The 16,871-nt window shown below is 50.4% G+C and overlaps 2 protein-coding genes across 5 annotated transcripts; both read right to left on the reverse strand.

Annotated features, from left to right (window-relative positions):
• Positions 1 to 189: 189 nt before the first annotated feature.
• On the reverse strand, positions 190 to 6,783 carry LOC147128505 (cleavage and polyadenylation specificity factor subunit 3-like). The gene is made up of 18 exons (XM_086018098.1): positions 6,549 to 6,783; positions 5,692 to 5,755; positions 5,512 to 5,609; positions 5,027 to 5,155; positions 4,533 to 4,710; positions 4,339 to 4,428; positions 4,098 to 4,248; positions 3,846 to 4,021; positions 3,588 to 3,746; positions 2,909 to 3,055; positions 2,679 to 2,831; positions 2,489 to 2,597; positions 2,219 to 2,317; positions 2,021 to 2,115; positions 1,856 to 1,943; positions 1,708 to 1,774; positions 1,046 to 1,142; positions 190 to 388 (listed from the first exon to the last, which is right to left on the reverse strand). Exons 1-18 carry the CDS (start codon positions 6,617 to 6,619, stop codon positions 299 to 301), a joined length of 2,061 nt encoding a protein of 686 aa, XP_085874224.1. The 5' UTR covers positions 6,620 to 6,783; the 3' UTR covers positions 190 to 298.
• A 574-nt stretch (positions 6,784 to 7,357) lies between these two features.
• LOC147128506 (arf-GAP with SH3 domain, ANK repeat and PH domain-containing protein 2-like) lies at positions 7,358 to 16,628 on the reverse strand. Of its 4 annotated transcripts, XR_015083873.1 has the most exons (28): positions 16,215 to 16,627; positions 15,619 to 15,691; positions 15,125 to 15,270; positions 14,971 to 15,045; positions 14,826 to 14,875; positions 14,614 to 14,743; positions 14,459 to 14,544; positions 13,868 to 13,943; positions 13,702 to 13,788; positions 13,523 to 13,626; positions 13,386 to 13,455; positions 12,872 to 12,959; positions 12,539 to 12,587; positions 12,306 to 12,469; positions 12,053 to 12,186; positions 11,891 to 11,985; positions 11,622 to 11,811; positions 10,818 to 10,903; positions 10,626 to 10,741; positions 10,225 to 10,292; positions 9,838 to 9,945; positions 9,462 to 9,753; positions 9,079 to 9,307; positions 8,877 to 8,935; positions 8,744 to 8,808; positions 8,082 to 8,201; positions 7,791 to 7,986; positions 7,358 to 7,456 (listed from the first exon to the last, which is right to left on the reverse strand). XR_015083873.1 is itself a non-coding variant. In XM_086018859.1 (27 exons), the coding sequence occupies exons 1-27, from the start codon at positions 16,338 to 16,340 to the stop codon at positions 7,912 to 7,914; spliced, it is 2,865 nt and encodes a 954-aa protein (XP_085874985.1). In that variant the 5' UTR covers positions 16,341 to 16,628; the 3' UTR covers positions 7,663 to 7,911. The 4 variants fall into 4 exon arrangements, 3 of the variants coding, with proteins under 3 accessions (XP_085874985.1, XP_085874984.1, XP_085874986.1); XM_086018859.1 differs by lacking the exon at positions 7,358 to 7,456 and having other exon boundaries at positions 7,663 to 7,986; positions 9,558 to 9,753; positions 16,215 to 16,628; XM_086018858.1 differs by lacking the exon at positions 7,358 to 7,456 and having other exon boundaries at positions 7,663 to 7,986.
• Positions 16,629 to 16,871: the final 243 nt, after the last annotated feature.

Here is a 16,871-nt window from a genome sequence, read left to right on the forward strand (position 1 = left end):
ACTGCCATTCAAAACTTTGCTGACCTTGGCGGACTTGTCTGGGCGGCGACCGAATTGATTTTCGGTCCTCGGCACAAGTGAGTGACGGCGCAAACCGCTCTATGTCCTCAAAATGCGAGGATTACACACGTGGCGGGGCAAACCACGATCTGTGGTTGCCATGGTAGTACACAGGACAGAGTCTCATGATAGGCTTTTCACATTTATTTTACAAAAGCAAGAGAAGGCAAAGTGTTGGCGAGCAAACATGATGCCATGACGAGGTGGCGCGGGCGGGGGGCGCGCGCGGCCTTCCCTCTCAGGCGACGGGGCTGAGGGCGTCGTACAGCCGATGGACGGCCATTTCCAACATGTCCTTCAGGGACTCGTCCTCAGCGCACGTTACCTCCTGTGGCGAACGGACCGCTGGCATTGCTCAAGATAGCCTGACCTCGCTTCGATCCCTCCCTGACTCTTAGCCCATTGAAATGAATGTGAATGCCAAGCATCCTTTCTAGCCTGCCTGCCTCAAAAATTGTGTCATGTGTTTTTTTTTTTTTTTTAAACCAGGATAAATAGCACGCTGTAAGTTTAATAAAAAAAACATAATATGATGGTATTAAAAAGACCTTGTCAAACTTTCTCCTTCAATCGGGTGCACATTGCGCCGCTTGTCTCGTTCTTGGTCTGCGTATTTTACTCCCACTCCAGATAGAGTGCCGCCTCACTGCATTTGGAGTGGGAGTAAAACATTCAGTTGAAAACTATTTCACGCGATTATACAGTAATTGATTTGTTGAATATTGATCATGGAAGCACTATTACGCAACAGAACTGACATTATGACCAGGGTTCCAAAACTATTTTACATTTCACTCGTGACTATTTAGTCCACTGTATTAAAAAGTCAACTATGTAAAAATGCCGTTGAAGTGATTAGGGAAACGTCCCGACTCCCCAATCACTACAAAGGGACTTTTTAACTTTTTTTTTTTTTTTTTTTTAACTTAAGTCCACTAGATGTAAGTCCCCACCTAGAAACGAGGCATTAGGCTTTGATACTCACGCGGGTCTCGGGGTCCACATGAGCCAAAGCGCCGTCCACGCTGACTGTCACCTTGTCGCCATCTTTGAAATCTATGCAGTCCTCACCAAACATATCACTACACGCACACAGAGACACATCACGTTGTCATCATCTGTTAATAAAGACAATAGCCAGGTTTACATGGAACCATGTATAAATAAAATTGGATTGGATTGGATTGTACACACTTTAAAATGGCAGCGTCTTACCAGAGCTCGCCTGCAACGCGAGAACTTATTTTAAATGACTTGTTTTTATCAAGATGAGGCTTTGATAAATGTGTTAAAACAATCGCAAATACTGTGCTAAATAGATGAATGAACTGGATCTCCGTGTGTCACACAGCTGATCTGATGAACGGGGTGGCGCGAGTAAACGGTCGATCAGAATAGATCACGTCACATTCAAACGGGTGACCAGAGAGCTTCATTCGGAATGATTTCATTTATCGAATGAGTCCCCATGTAAACCTGGCTATAGAGACCTGTTAAAAATCCGTTTTGGACGAGGACTAGTTGGCGGACCGGTACTAGAGTAATTACTACAACAAGACTTGGATTAAAACCTCATTTAAGTGTGACATCTATGCAGTGTGTGGATTGGATGCAATAGTAAGTGCTAGTAAGCGTGACTAGACTCACTGCAGCATGAGTTCCAGTCTTTCAATGAAGACTTCCTGGTCAAAAGTTTCCCGGCGAGCTTCCAGTACTGAAACGAAAAAGGAAGTCCGGGTGTGAAAGGTCAAGCGGGGAGCAGGTCGCGGGTTTAGCCGATGCTGCCTTGACTGACTCTTCTGGGCGTTGGGGTTGGACTGGACCTCGAGAACCACGGTGGTCACCACGTCGGCGTACATATCGTTGAGCGGGTTGGCCAGCCACTGAGAAGACGACACACGCGTTTGATTTGACACCTGCCGCCAGCTCGTCATGGTCAACGTTATTGTACGGATCCCACCTCCAGCACAACCATGCCGGCCTCGTGGACCAGAGTGATGCTCTTGAAGATGCGTATGGTGATCTTCTCTGCAGGCTGCACCTGCTCCACGTCGCCTCAACACAAACACACACAACTAATTCACACATATGGACACACACAGACGGACGGACGGACAAAGTGTGTGTGTGTGTGTGTGTGTGTGTGCGCGCGCGCTACCGGTGAGGCATCGCAGCTGGCTGACCAGCAGCGAGATGGGGCCCGTGTACGGGATGGCCTGCGTTTGCGTGACTGTCCCCACATTGAGATCCGTGTACTCTGAACCACAAACACAACCACCCCATTGGATGACATCATCAGTCACATGACTGCAAAAGCGCATCCGTAAGCGAGCATTTGAGGGAACTTTCTCGGCCCATAAACTGAAGTCGAGTCATCATTTTGTGGAAATCTTCATAACTGTGACTTGCGGTGATGGCGGACACGCACCTGAGAGATCAGACGGCGTGAGGATGTGGTAGTTGAAGTTCCTTTTGACGAGGATGCCGGACACCCTCTGCCCTTGAGTGCAGGCCTTGTCAGCCAGCGAGCCCATCACCTGCAACCAAGCGCGCTGGCATTTATCAGCGCCCCGCGTTCAACGTCGCGTTCAACGCCGCGTTCAACGCCGCCGCCGCACCTTGGCCAGTTTCTCCCCGCGGAAGTTGAGCGTGACGGCCTCCGTGTTTCTGGGATTGTGGACCTCGATGTGGACCTGGTCGTTGTCCTCGTACTCGCGGATGAGCGCCGCCTTCAGCCGCGCCATCTCGTTCTGCTCGCCGTGGACCAGGATCTGCAAGCGGCAGGAGGGGACGTCGGCACGGGGCGGAGGGAGTCGCTCGCCGGCGCCCCCCGGGGGCGGACGCTTACAACGTGCGGCGGCTTGAGCGCCCGGATGAACTCGCTGGTCTGCTGGTAGTCGGTGTGCGCCGAGAAGGAGATGTAGTCCACCGACATCTTCAGCGGAAGCTTCTGACCCGACATGGTGCAGATCTCTTCAGGCTCCGTCATGATGTGCTGCCACGGCGAATTCACAAAAATCAGACTAGCATTCACGGGTTCGGGTGGCTTCTGTTTGCAATTTTTCCCCACTTCCTTCACAGTCACACGCAATTTTTAATAGGCAAAAAAGTAGGAGCCAACCCAACCGATTAATTAAAGATGCAAGGGATTTTTTGTGGTTGTGTGAATCTTTTTGGCTTTTGGTTCATTTTTTGGTGATAAGTTTTATTGGTGTGTGTGGGGTTTTTTTTTTTAAGGAAAAAATAAGGGTTTTGCCGAATGTGATTTTTTTTTTTGCAACTGACTATTTTTTTGTAACTCAGGTTTATTGACGTGTGTGAGTTTTTTGTGTCAAAGAGTTTCCTGGGTGTGTGAGAATTTTTTTTCCTTTTAAGTGTGAGAATTTTTTGAGGGTTTTGGTGAATGTGAGCGTGAGAGTTTTTGGGTGTGTGAGAGTTTTGTCGCGCGTGAGGGTTTTAAGCCCCGCAAGAGTGTTTATTTTTGGGGTGTGAGTGCAAGGTTTTTGGATTTTTTTTTGTGCACACACCTTGGCGAGCGTGCCCTCCACGCAGTATCCGGCGATGATGACGCCGTTCCTCTTGTCGGTGCACCAGCTCTCAAACAGTTCTCGAGACAAACCGCTCTGCATCATGCCGGGAGACGCCATCACCACGCTGGGCCCGATGTCATCAAAGTGGTCCATGCTCTGCCATACACACACACGCGCACGCACACAGAGTGACTGCCATGCCAACGCTACGCTTAAAACAAAACTAAAAAAGAAAAGTGGCGCAAACTTAGTCACCTTGAGGTTGCTGATGTGCTTGAAGACGAAGGGGTTGTTGACGTTGATGGCCTTGCGGATCTTGTCGTTCATGGCGTTGATGTACGTCTGGTAGACGGCCATGCACTTCCTGGCCAGCGACGACGCGTAGTAGATGGGAATGTCGTGCAGCTCCGGGTGGTTCTGCCAGTACTCGTCTGCGCACGCGCCACAGACACAACGCCGCGTCACACGCGCACGCAGCCGTCCACGCGCGCCAACGCCTGTGCGTACCCAGGATGAGCAGAAGCTCCTGCGCTCGCCCGAGCGCGAAGACGGGAATCAAGCAGCGTCCCTCCCGGTTGACGATGTCGTGGACCGTGTTGCAGAACCGCGCCTCGCGCTCCTCGCGCTTTTCATGGATGTGCGTCCCGTACGTGGACTCCTGGAGCGCACGCGCACACATACGTAACGCGAGCGCGGTGGTCAGCACACGGCGTCATAAACGCGCCCCGGCGCATCATCGCGGGCTGACCGTGATGAGGATGTCCGGCTTGACGCTGGGGATCTCGGCCGCCATCAAGTGTCTGTCCTCCTGACGCGAGAAGTCTCCCGTGTACAACAGCTTCACACGCACACGCACATTTAGGAGCATTTGAACAGCAACACTTGCAAATTTGCAAGTCGTTGTTTTTATTTTTCGTGTCGTTCCAGTTGTTGATTTGATACCTTGACACCGGCGATCTCGATCATGAACATGGCGGCGCCGAGGACGTGTCCGGCGTGGTAGCACCAGAACTTGATGCCGGCCACTTCCTTGACCTCGTGGAAGTTGATGGTCTCGATCTTGTCCATGCTCTCCTCCAGGTCCGTCTCCGTGTACAGCATGTCGTCGGCTGAGATGTTGCTGCGGGCGAGGGGTGGCGAGGTCACAGTCGTCTCCGGGCGGCGGTGGTCCCGCCCAGGTGCGACAATACACGGCCGCGACACCGTTTGCCAACCTCCGCTTCCATATGCATTTTGTGTATGCATTTTTTTTCCCTCCCCAAATTATCTCGTGAGCAAAAACGTGCTTTTGTTGTGAACACATTTCCGCTTCGTAGAAGTGCGCCACTTAATCGTCACCTGATCGATTTTCAAAATCAATGACAACTACTTTGAAAATCAACTAGTTGTTGAGAGACTTGTTTGGCCATTTGAGCGAGTCACCGGATGGAACCCACCTGACTTTGACGTAATCGGACAGCAGCCAGCGGTAGATGGCCTTGGTGGCGTGCGTCATGAAGGTGCGCCCCTTGAAGCTGGTCTTCTGCAGGAACCAGGGCAGAGCACCGCAGTGGTCCAGATGGAAGCTGAAGCCCACGCAAAGAAAGACAAAACATCAGCACTGCGCTCATCCATCCTTAACCAGTCGAGGAATGGAATCTGGAAAACATTTTCTAGTTTTACTGAACTAGCCAAGTCATGATGAGGGAGGAGGGATTCATTCAGATGTCTTAATGTGGGAAAGTTATTGTGAAAATGTGGAATTAGGGAATCGTGGGAGTTTTGGGGATGTGCTAAAGTTGGAATGGTTTCAATTAGTTGAGAAATCTCCAAAAGGGCGAAGAGCACAATGCTAAAAATAATTATAATTGAGTTTTGGGGTGTAGAATAGCATTTGTGTGAACGCCTGAGCAATAATTGTGAGTGACGGCGGGTGACTGACTGGCTGATGAGCAGCAGGTCGATCTCGGCCGGGTCGATGAGGTCGATGTACGGCAGCGCGTCCATGCCCTCCAGGCCCGGATGGATGCCGCAGTCCAGCTGCCAGACGACAACGATGAGACGCTCGTGATGTCATCGAACGACCGCCGCCAAGCAAGAAGACGCAGGAGTTTGTACCTACCATGATTTTGCGGCCTTTAAACTCTAGGATGATGCAGGAGCGTCCCACCTCTTGGCCTGCTCCGCTGCACACACAAACACAATTGAAAATGACTGTTATTAGAACTGGCATTAATATGTGGCAGTCCAGTGAAAAGGTGTTTAGCACAGCCGCCGCATCACAGTCGAGGGGTTCTGGGTTCGAATGTTGATGAAGTGCCCTCCTGTTTGGACATTCTTAAAGCGGAAGTCAATCCGAACATATTTTTTTCAAGAATATGTTCCCAGCAAGGCCACTCGTTGAACCAGGTCATTCTAATTCATTTTGCATTTGTGGGATATGAATTAAGCAGCAAAATGCACTCGTTTTTAGCCATCAATGGGGGGTGACCTGTTTTCTGAATCTGAGCCGTGATTGGTCGTTGTGAGCAGTTGTGAAGTCATTTTCAGTCGACAGAAGACAAAATGGCTGCCCCCAGAGATGGCTAAAAACGAGTGGATTAACACTTATTCCACAAACGCAGTATTTATCAGAATGCCCTGTTTCAAATAGTGGGCTTGCATAGAATATATTCTTGAAAAAAAATGTTTGCGTTGACTTCCACTTTAAGTCATCAATTAGTTACAGAAATACCCCCCCCCCCCACCATAAAAAAAAAATTGTATGACTATGACAATAAAAAAGAGAAGCATCTTTTCCGCGCATACAAACACGAGGGAAATGTCCAGAGTCAGTGTTTTGGAATACGAAGACTACATTGGATTTATTGATAGAACAAGTGGCGTTTATATGTGATTTTTTATTTGAGAACATGTAAAAGAGTTTGGCGGGAGGCCCGAGAAAATAAGTCCATGAAAGTTGAGCTTCGAAACACTCACAGTGGACGAATAAGAAGCTGGTCGCTCTCCTCGGCGGGAACTGCTGCATCACTTTTGCGTTTGTTTGCCATTTTCCACTCGAAAATAAGCCGTCAAACGCCAAACAAAATTACATTCATACCAAATTGTAGACAATAACGTGGGCTTATGTCCACTCGCAAGTTTGCTCGCCGATGACTTCCGGTTTTTCTTCTTCGACGACGCGCAACAAGGCCACCATCACCTTACCGCCACCTGTCGGACGCACTTACTCCCTACATGCTCTCTTCTCTCTTTTTTTAAATTAATTTTTTTTGTCAAAGAATTATAGCAGCAACCAAATAAAAAGAAAAAAGGTAAAGAATTCAATAATATTAAAATAATCAAATACATACTGGAATAATTGCATAAACAGGATTCAACAGATCCTGACATATTTGAGTAAAAAAAAAAATTATATATATATATATATATATATATATATATATATAATCACACAGTGCAATTACCATATAAATAGAAAAAATAATTTCATAAATCATGACACATTCGTTTATTTCATCACTTTTGGTGCTCCGTAACAAACGACTCTGGCCCTCTCCTCTCACACGGACAAATGCACTGCATATTATGTAATTACGCAACTATATCACATTGTTTTTGGGGTATTCTTTATTTTACGGCTGTGTCTGCTGACAGATCGGCATTGCAAGTGACAATGTGTTATTCAACCAAGCTGTGTGTCGAGGCAAGCCCCGAACTTGCCCTCGCACGGCCTCGCAGCTTTCGGCCACTGCCCGACTCTCTGTGCAGCACACCTCTTGGGTCCCTCCCACAGTTGGTGAGCCCCAGAGAAGAAGGGGAGCCATGTTGCCTGTTGGGGCCGTGCCTGGCTTGTCTACCGGGCGTCCTCCATTGTCACGGTGTGGCTGTTGACACGGACGTTGACACCAATGAGTCTAATTTTGAACCTGGGCGTGTGCAGTGAACTCAACTCAACTGGACGACAAGCAGCCCTTTGGAAAATGGGGAACTGAAAGTGTTCAAAAAGAGGCTTCAAGCTGTTTATTGCCTCTCCCAGTTGAAGTTCACTCTAAAACTAAACACAAAACAAAGACAAGTGACGCACTGTGTGTGTATTTCATGCTAGTTTACTCATGCTAACACATAACGGAGGGTGCATATCAAACCCTTTAAGCAAACAGATATTTGAACATAACCAGTGCAGGAGCAGATTTAGACATTCTATACAAAAGTTCTCACAATCATATATTCTTTATCTTCTGCGAGGAGCTGAGCTTTCCAGAAGACTTGCAGACTGGTACACTGTGATTTCCAATCACTTTGGCCAATATCTTCAAATTTTTCTTGAGGACACCGGGAGTCACTCGGTGATGAAATGCACGAAGGTGACGGGAAAGACTCCGCGCCGCGCAGGTTCCGCTTCCACGTGGCCCACCTGTAGCGGAGCGCAGCGAGCCGTCAGAGCTCAGCGAGCCGTCAGAGATCTTCCCCCCACCCCCCGCCCGCCCGTCCGCTCGCTCGCTCACTCACCCACCACTCGCTGTCCTCCTCGCCCTCCACCACGATCACCTCGCCCTCCTCGAACGTCAGCTCGTCAGGGTTGTCGGCGGAACACCTGTAGATGGCCCGCACCCTTTTGGGTCTGGACGCCTGCGCGCACCCGACACACACAAATCAAAAATTCAAAACAATAAGAATAACAGCAATAGCGCCCTGACCCACAATTCTTTGCTTGCAACTCATTTTTTTTTTTCATTTCTCAGCGGGTTTTTTTCTTTTTTTTTTTTTTTTTTTTAAATCGCGTTTCACAGTATACGCAACTTCCAACAGAACAGCGCCTAAAAATCCATAGCAAGACGACGACAGCCCTCCAGCATAGCATCACTTCATAAATAGAATGAAATAGAAATGTGACATTTTGATATTAGTAAATGAATTGATATTCGTCCCTAAAGCAGAAAGAATATTTGCCTGCCAGAATTGTACTATTTGTATCACTTACAGTTGTTTGAAGGGTTACAATTAGCGCGACATTTTTGCTAATGTACATCTATGCTAATTAAAAAAAAAATAATGAAAAAAATTGTTTTCACCAATTGCAAGCGGCTCTGGAATGTTTCCCCCCCACACACACAATAAACGGGGAGTGACTGTAATAACAAAAATAAGAATCATCATCCATGAGGACTTACACTGAAGGTGGTTCTGGGTTTGGGCGTTGGGGGGGAGGAGTCTTGTGGGGACGGGAGCTGAGAAGCTACATTTGAGACGTCGTGTTAGTAATATGACACGCGCGGCGTCGTGTGAGAGTGTGCGTGCACGTACCTCGCCTGTCTGTCGGAGTCCTTCGAAGAGACGACCTCTGCGGAGCTGCTTTGTTTGACCTGCAACCAGCAGGCATAAGATAAGATAAGATAAGAATGCCTTTATTGATCCCACAGTGGGGAAATTTTCAAGTCACGTTCCAACAGACCAGTTCAGACCAGTAAATTGAGACCATTTCCAGTTAGGGCGGACAAGCGCTTACCTGCTGGGCGAAATGGGTCCGGGTGATTTGTCAACGGGCGGGGCCAGGGGTGACGCTTTGTGGTGAGGAGGCGGAGCCAGAGGCAAAGGCGGCGGGGAGGAGCGGGTGGCTGTAGTTGGAGGCGGGCCCAAGGAGAGAAGGGTTGTGCTCCGGGCCCCGTGGTTGGCTGGTGGAGGCGGAGGAGGAGGAGGAGGAGGAGGAGGGGGAGGGGGAGGAGCCACTGGGAGAACTGGGGGAAGGAGATCAGGAGTCGTGTGAGCTTTGGCTCAAAAGTGAGACTACCGGCAAGGAAGAGACAATCGCAGACAGGAAGTGGCGGTCGCGGACAGGAAGTGGCGGTCACGGACAGGAAGTGGCGGTCACGGACAGGAAGTACCACTCACCGTACATGGAGGTGTTTCTGTCGGGGGTGACGTTTAGGGCCGGGGGGTCGGACGAAGACCTTTGCCGGCCTATGGTTTCCATGGCGATCGGTTTACCTCTGGCGGGGGCCCTGGGCGGCAGCGGCGGGTTGGGCCCGGCCTGCAGGTGTCGGTCCAGTACGGCGCCGTACGTCTCGTTGCTGATCATCATGCTGGGAATCTGACTGCGGTGTCTGGCGCCCTGCGCGGGAAGGCCAGCGCCCACGAAGCAGCTGACGGGACGGTCCCGCTCGTCGCGACGGGACGGGTTGGGCTGGGGGCGGGGGGAGGGCATGACCATCCACGTCTACGGGGTTAGGGCGGCTGCCGCCGGGCCGCTCGCGTCGACATCGCTCACCCTGTCATCCAACTCGTCCTCGCTCTCGTCCAGGTCGTCGTTATGGAGACGCCACTCGTACTCCACGTGCACGTGAACGTTGAACTTTCCGGATTGGGCCTGAGTCAGCTGACACGCACATGCAAGCACAGCTCAAGTTTAGCATCATATCGTGGAGCATCATGGTTAGCACTTACTTAGCTTTGTGGTTTTTGTCCCTTTGAAAAAGACTTTTAGCGCTAGCGCTTCATTTCCCTCAGCCTCTTTTCAATGAACGTGCTTAAGCTGAGCTTTAGCGTAGCACTCGTCAGATTCTTTTGAACGGACACGGTTTTAGCTCGATGGCACTGAGATGAGTTTGTGGAAGATCAAAAAAAAAGGGGCTAACAAAGCCAGCCGGACTCTCACCAGGTCTTCGCATTGAGTGTGTCCGAGTCGTCTGGCCATGTCCAGCGGTGTTTCTCCACCCTCGTTGGCTGCGCGCACGCACACACACACACACAAACATGCTAAGGCTAATGGGCTAACACCAAGGCCACGTCGTGTTGACAGTTTCCAAGGAAATGTAGGTGTTGGGAATCCCTCCCGATGCACCAAAAAGTGTTGTGCTGTTGGGGTGTGTACTAAGTATGGCTAGCGAGTCAACAACAACTACAGTGTGAGCAGCAGTGCCTAGAGATACGAGTCAATCAACTTATGAGTTTTGCCAAACTATCCGCCACCACCATAAAAAAAAAAAAACGTGTCCATGGTGACGACGCGAGAAAGGAACGAGTGAACGATGGGCAACATGGCGACGGCGGACTTACCGATCGCCACGGACGCTTTCCCCCGAAGCAGAAGTTTCAGGCACTCGCTGTTGTCCGTCAAGCAGCAGTAGTGCAGCGCCGTGCTTCCTCTGCTCGTCTGCTTGTCCAGGTTGCCGCTACACGCGCACGCACACGCGGTGTTTATGAGAGACGATTGAAGGGTTGACTCGCGATGGCTTTTGTGGGCGTTACCTGTTCTGCGCCAAGAAGTCGACAATATGCAGAGAGTTCCTGTCCACCATGCGCACGGCCAGATGGAGGACCGTTTCGCCCGGCTCCTGAAGGAGCATTTACGCATCATCATCATCATACAGCGATCGAGAGAATGATGAGTACACTCCACGATTACGAAAATTGGCATAATCGTAAAAAAATATTAACATTCATTTATATTCAACGCACTGTTTGTTTACATCAGGAAATCATACATTTGCACCTTTTTTTTGTATATAATAGGGCTGCGCAATTAATCGAAATTCAATTACAATTACGATTATTACACTTCGTGATTACAAAATTGGCAAAATCGTAAAAAAAACATGAATATTCATTTACAGTATATCCAATGGACTATGTTTGTTTACACAAGGAAATCATATTGAATTTACACATTTGCACCTTTTTTTTCAAACGTTCTAATGCATTTTATGAATATTATTTGGTCCGAAGGGAACTCACTGACATTTATTTGTCTTTATATTTTTTACGTTTAAACATTTTCCTGTTTTGTACCCAAAAATAAATGATCGTTTGAATAATCGTGATTTCAATTATTACTAAAATAATCATGATTGCTATTTTTTTTTTTTCATAATTGAGCAGCCCTAGTATATATTAACATTTTATAAATTTTGTTCGGTCTAAAAAGGAACTTATTAACATTTCCATGTTTTTTACCCCCAAAAAATGATCGTTTGAATAATCGCGATTTCAATTATTCCCGAAATAATCCCGATTATTTATGTAGTTCATAATGGAGCAGCATGAAGGTCTTACGTGCTGGTGAGGCTGCGGGAAGGCCTCGGTGAGGTCGACGCCCTCGCCGTGGACTTGGATGAGCGCCAGGATGTCGCGGTTGCGCGCCGCCTCGTAGAGCGCGTGCAGGCGGTCCTCGCTGTCGGCGCACCGGCGGCGCACCAGCGCCTTGTCCACGTACTTGGCCGTGATGAAGTCCTTGCGCCTCTGCCTGCACACGCACACGCACATTTTATCATTGCCAAGAAGTATTTTTCGATCGAGTTTCTATCTGGCGTATTTTCCCTCACATGTCGCTGGTGGGTTCAGGCTTGGCCACGTCCCCCGCAGAAAGCTCCGCCTCCATGATGTCATTGAAGGCGGCGTTCCCGACGTTCTTGGCCAGCTGAAAGACCGGAGCGGCACGTCGGTCGCGGCGATTTCCCCTCGGCGGCCCGAGGCAGCGGACTCACCAGCAGCTCGGACGTTCCCAGCACGTCCAGGTCCAGACTTTGGATCCGGGAGTAGTGCACCCCGATCTCTCTGTGGATCCCCGAGCACTCGATGCAGATGAGCACGCCGAGGTTGGTGGACAACCACGAGGGACCTGCGCCGCCACATGACATTTTCCATGCAAGTCAGCTGGACTAGCGTTAGCGTTGACCGCTAGCAAGTCAACCCTAGCCCGCGCGCGCGCGCACACACGGAATCGAGCGGCCTAGTCACCGGGAGCGCCGCAGTCGCAGCAGACGCGGTTGCCGTCCATCTTCTTGACGTCGGCGACGATGGCCTTGCTGAGCTCCTGCACGATGTTGTCGCCTTCGTCCTGGTCGCCTTTGAAGGCTTTGCTCAGCGCTTCTTCTTTGCTGTTCTGCAGGACCGACACCCATCTGCGGCCAACGCGCGTGCCGCGTCACCGCAAAGGCCGCACAAGTCCCAAACGGTAAGCGGATACTCACATCTGGCACTCGGCCTCGTCCTCCGCCTGGAAGTGATACGTCCGGTCGTCTGAGGGCACAGCCGACGCATTTGATCAACCACCCGTAGTCGCGTTCTAGCTAGTCCGGTTCTGGAGTCACATTCAAGTCCTGCTGGTCGCCTAGTCATGTTATGTCTAGGGATGTAGCGATTCACTCAAGGCCCAATTCGATTCGATTTTCAGTTCCCGATTTTTTCAAAATTGCTACCGTGCTTGTCTCTGTGCACTAGTGTGCTTCTGCAGCCGTCCACAAACGCAACGATGTTTTCTAGTGGCGTGTTTGGAATGGCCTCGGCCCACCGGTGCGGCTTACGTGAAAAGAGGTCAAAGTTCCTTTTGTCGTCGGCGTTCTTCTTCACCTGGCACGTCAGCAGGTTCAGTTTGGCCGGTGGGCGGTTCGCCTGAAAAACACACACACAAACACAAATATCTGTAGAACAAAAATGGTGTTTTTCAGGCAAAATTAAACTCCGCCCCCGATCTGCGATGTCACTGTTGCTGACAGTGCGCCTCGTTGCGCATGCACGCATGCACTATTTGATATTTAAAAACAACACCTCGAAAGATGCTCATGAATGTTTGATGTGCAAAATGAAAACCCGTCTGTCTGTCAGTCTTTTCCTTAAGCTCTTCCTCCTCCTCTTCCTCATTTTCTTGCTCTTCTGCTTGCTTTGTCCTGATTGGTCGTTTGACTCTTCGTGTAAAAACTTAAAACGACAAAATAAAACAAACCAAAAAAAAACAACAACAACAAAAAAAACAAAGAAAAAAAAAAAATTAAAAGGAAAAAGCGTTGGCGTGGGTGGCGTGCGGTGGGCGGGGCTTACCGTGGCGTGGCAGATGGTCAGGAAGCCGTTTTTCACCGAACACTTCCTCTTCTGCCACACTTTCCTCAGCCTGCGCGACACAAGCACGGTGAGGACACGCTGGCGTCGGCGCTCGGCCCCAAGCCGAGCCCACTCACCCCTCGCTCCTCTTGGACAAAACTCCGGAGCGCTCGGTGCCGTGCGCCTTGTTGCCTTGCAGCTGGTGCAGGCTGTACCCTTGCTTTTGCTTGGCCGGCGCCTCCTGTCCATCAGTCACACGCGGCCAGTTAGGACCCGCCCGCCAGCCCGCCGCATTCCCCCCAACCCCGACGCAAACCTCTTTGCTCTCCGACTGCAACGACGCCTTCAGGACGTCTCGGAGCTGAGTCAGCTGTTTCCTCTCGCCGTCCTGAGTCTGTTTGATCTGCGTGAGCACACACACGCGGCCATTTAGACTTCTTCAAACGTTGGAGTGGAAGCGCGTGCGACGTCGGCGTCCTCACCGCCGTCAGTTCCGACGCCATTTTCTCCACGGAGGGTTTGAGGCTCTCCACGGCCGTCAGTCCATCCTGGAAGAAACTGAGCGCGCGCGTGGACGCCAGTCTTCATATTAGGGATCGAGCGATTATCGGCCAGGCCGATATTTGCCGTTTTGAGCAATATCGGCGCCGGCCTTTTTTAAAAATCTGATGGCCGATTATACATCAATTTCAAACTGCGTTGAAATCAAAACAAAGATATGTGAAAGTTGAACATTTCTGTCATTTTGAAATTTGTTGACTGTAGAAAACGACATGGAACTGGCGCCCTGAACTTTTTGTTCGAACGATGTATATTGGCTAAAATATCTTGCAATCATGATTTAAAAAAAAAAAAAAGGACATTATGCAAATCTAAAAAAATCTTCAATAAACATACGTGTCAAGACATTTCAACAAAGACTTGTAATTTTTTTTTTTTTTTTTACGCCAATATTTTCCATTTTACTGAAAATGAATATCAGCTCCAAACATAATCGGTATCGGCCCTCCAAAAATCACACGGGTCCATCTCTAGTTCGTACGTGACGGCGTGGCATCCGTCGACGGTCTTACTTGCACTGCGCGTGGAAATACTTGATGAGGTTCTGCAGGAAGTCGACGCCCTTCTTGACCTTGATGTCGTTGACCTTGAGAAGGTACTGTCAGGAAAGACGTGCGATGTCACTGCCTGTCCCCGCCGAGGAGCCGGCACGCGACCTTTGACCCACCTCGCACATGGTCAACTGGAAAACACGGCGCTCCTTCTCCATTTCCTCGGCGATCTCGCCGCCGCTGAACTCGGTGCGGATCATCCCGTGCTGCTTGGCGTGCTCGCGCTTCTCCTTCTCCAGCTTGGAGCTGTCGGCGGCAAAACGACACTTTCAGCGAAAAAAAAAAAAAAAAAGCAAAGCCAGCGAAAGCCCGGCTGAGCGGTCCTCACAGTTTGCTCTCGTAATCCTTCCCGGCCTTGTCGAACGGCTTCTTCAGGTCCTGAGGGGACGACAGGGGCCACGTGACATGTAACGCGTCCTCACGTGTCACGTGACATGTAACATGTTGAGATGTTAGCGTGTAGCGTGACGCACCCCCTTGACGCCGCGCAGGTCTCCCTTGAGCAGACTGTCCAGCGGGAAGGAGATGATGTTGTTCATGTTCTGGACCTGACAAACAGGAAGTGACGTCGGCGGCGAGGCGGGAGCGTCGCCGTGACAACGGGGAAGGGGGCGGCGGCAAGCTCACCAGGTTCTTGAAGAGCGCCGTCAGCTCTTTGCTGAAAACGGCAAACTTGAGGAAGGCGGCGCCCACGGCGGCGTCCTCGCCGCTCATGCAGTTGTCGCCCAGCTTCTCCATGGCCGACACGTACTGGTCCTCGTGCTCCGCGTGGGCTGCAACAAAAAATATTTTAAGCATTGTACATTTTTTTGTAGGAATCAGCCAATCGGTATTTTTTATGCCAAAAATGGGCATCAGCATAAAAAAAAAAAAAAAAAAATCCGTCTTTGTCGGGCCCTAGTCAAGCGTGAGGATTGGTTTGCTGCGCTCCCTCGGCATGCTGGGACACGGGCGGGAATGGCGGGAATGTTGTACACGAGGCCACACGTCCGCACGCACCTCCGTCTGCGCGTGTGCGTGAGTTGCGCAGGAGAAGTCTGTCTGAGCGCAGACCGACTGACGTGTCTTGTTGTCACGACAACGCGAGGGCAACGCGAAAGGACAAGGTGAGAGCGTCTCACCCAGGCCCGACGTGTACACGGACTTCACCGCCTTCTTCAGCTTGGACAGCACCGAGCGCTCCACGTCCAGAACCTGGATGGTGAACACGCGCACGCACGCACACACATACACACGCAGAATGTGACTCAACAAGATGCGAGACAGAAGAAATAAGAAGTGGCATCCTCCCTGCTATCAAGAAAAGGGAGAAGTTGGACTTCCTGTTGTGATGAAACGTGCAGTCTTCACGTGTCACTTCCTGTCAACGTTACATTAAGGACACTTTGATTGTCACACATTCACAAATAACCATTCAATCAAACACACGCTAAATGACAGTGATGCAGCTGCGCCCTGTGCGTGTGTCTGTATGCAAGTGTGTGTGTGTGTGTGTGTGTGTGCGTGTGCTGGATAAAGCTATTAAGTGTCATCCTGAACGCCAAACGCGTCCAATAACTTGGTCAAACAAAAACAAATGTACACAAACACTTGCACTCGCTGTGGAGCTAACTGGACACAGCCACAAACTTGGTCAAACTGACTCGAGCGCGCGCGCGCACAGCCAGAGGTACCCCCACACACAAGAACGCGCGTCCCCCCCGTGCGTGTGCGTGACCTCCTCCAGGGCGTTGACGCTGTTCCTGCAGTCCGTCATGCGCGTGGAGAAGCTGGACGTGGTGGGCGCCCTGTAGTCGTCGTTGCACTCGCCGATGAACTCGGTGACGCTCAGTACGTCCGGCATGGCTGCAGTCCACAGTCCTGACCCGGAAGAGCCGCACGGCCGTGACGTCACGCAGCCTCAGGTGGGGCCAGGAGCGCCACACCTGCCTCGCTTACACAAACACGCGCCTTCGCCCAGCAAAGAGTTGTGGAAGAGATTCAAGTTTTTTCTCGGCGTGGACTTCCTTCCACTTCCTTGGTGCGCCCACGGAACAGCTCAATCCGTTGCACTTTTTCCCAACTTCTGCTTCTGCTGTGGGCTTTCTCGGCGGTTGTCAATGCAGCTGAACGGCGTGTTAGCGCCGCCTAGTGGAACACTGACGACATGACTTTTGCAGTCTGCTTTGGCTCCCGACCAACCGGCTGCCCGCGGGCCCGCAAGGACCACATGTGTAGCCAACGCGGGCCTGTTCTAAAAATAGCTCAACAGTGATGAGACATTGTGATTTCCTCGGAATAATGAAAATGTAAACGCTGGCAGAGATTTACATAAGAAACGTGTTGCGTATTGATTTTTATCTGCTTCCCGTGAAGCGTGCCCTCACATAAATAA

This window comes from Filicampus tigris, chromosome 20 (genome assembly GCF_054856515.1).
Source record: "Filicampus tigris isolate MCC_2025a chromosome 20, RoL_Ftig_1.0, whole genome shotgun sequence".
NCBI lineage: Eukaryota > Metazoa > Chordata > Actinopteri > Syngnathiformes > Syngnathidae > Filicampus > Filicampus tigris.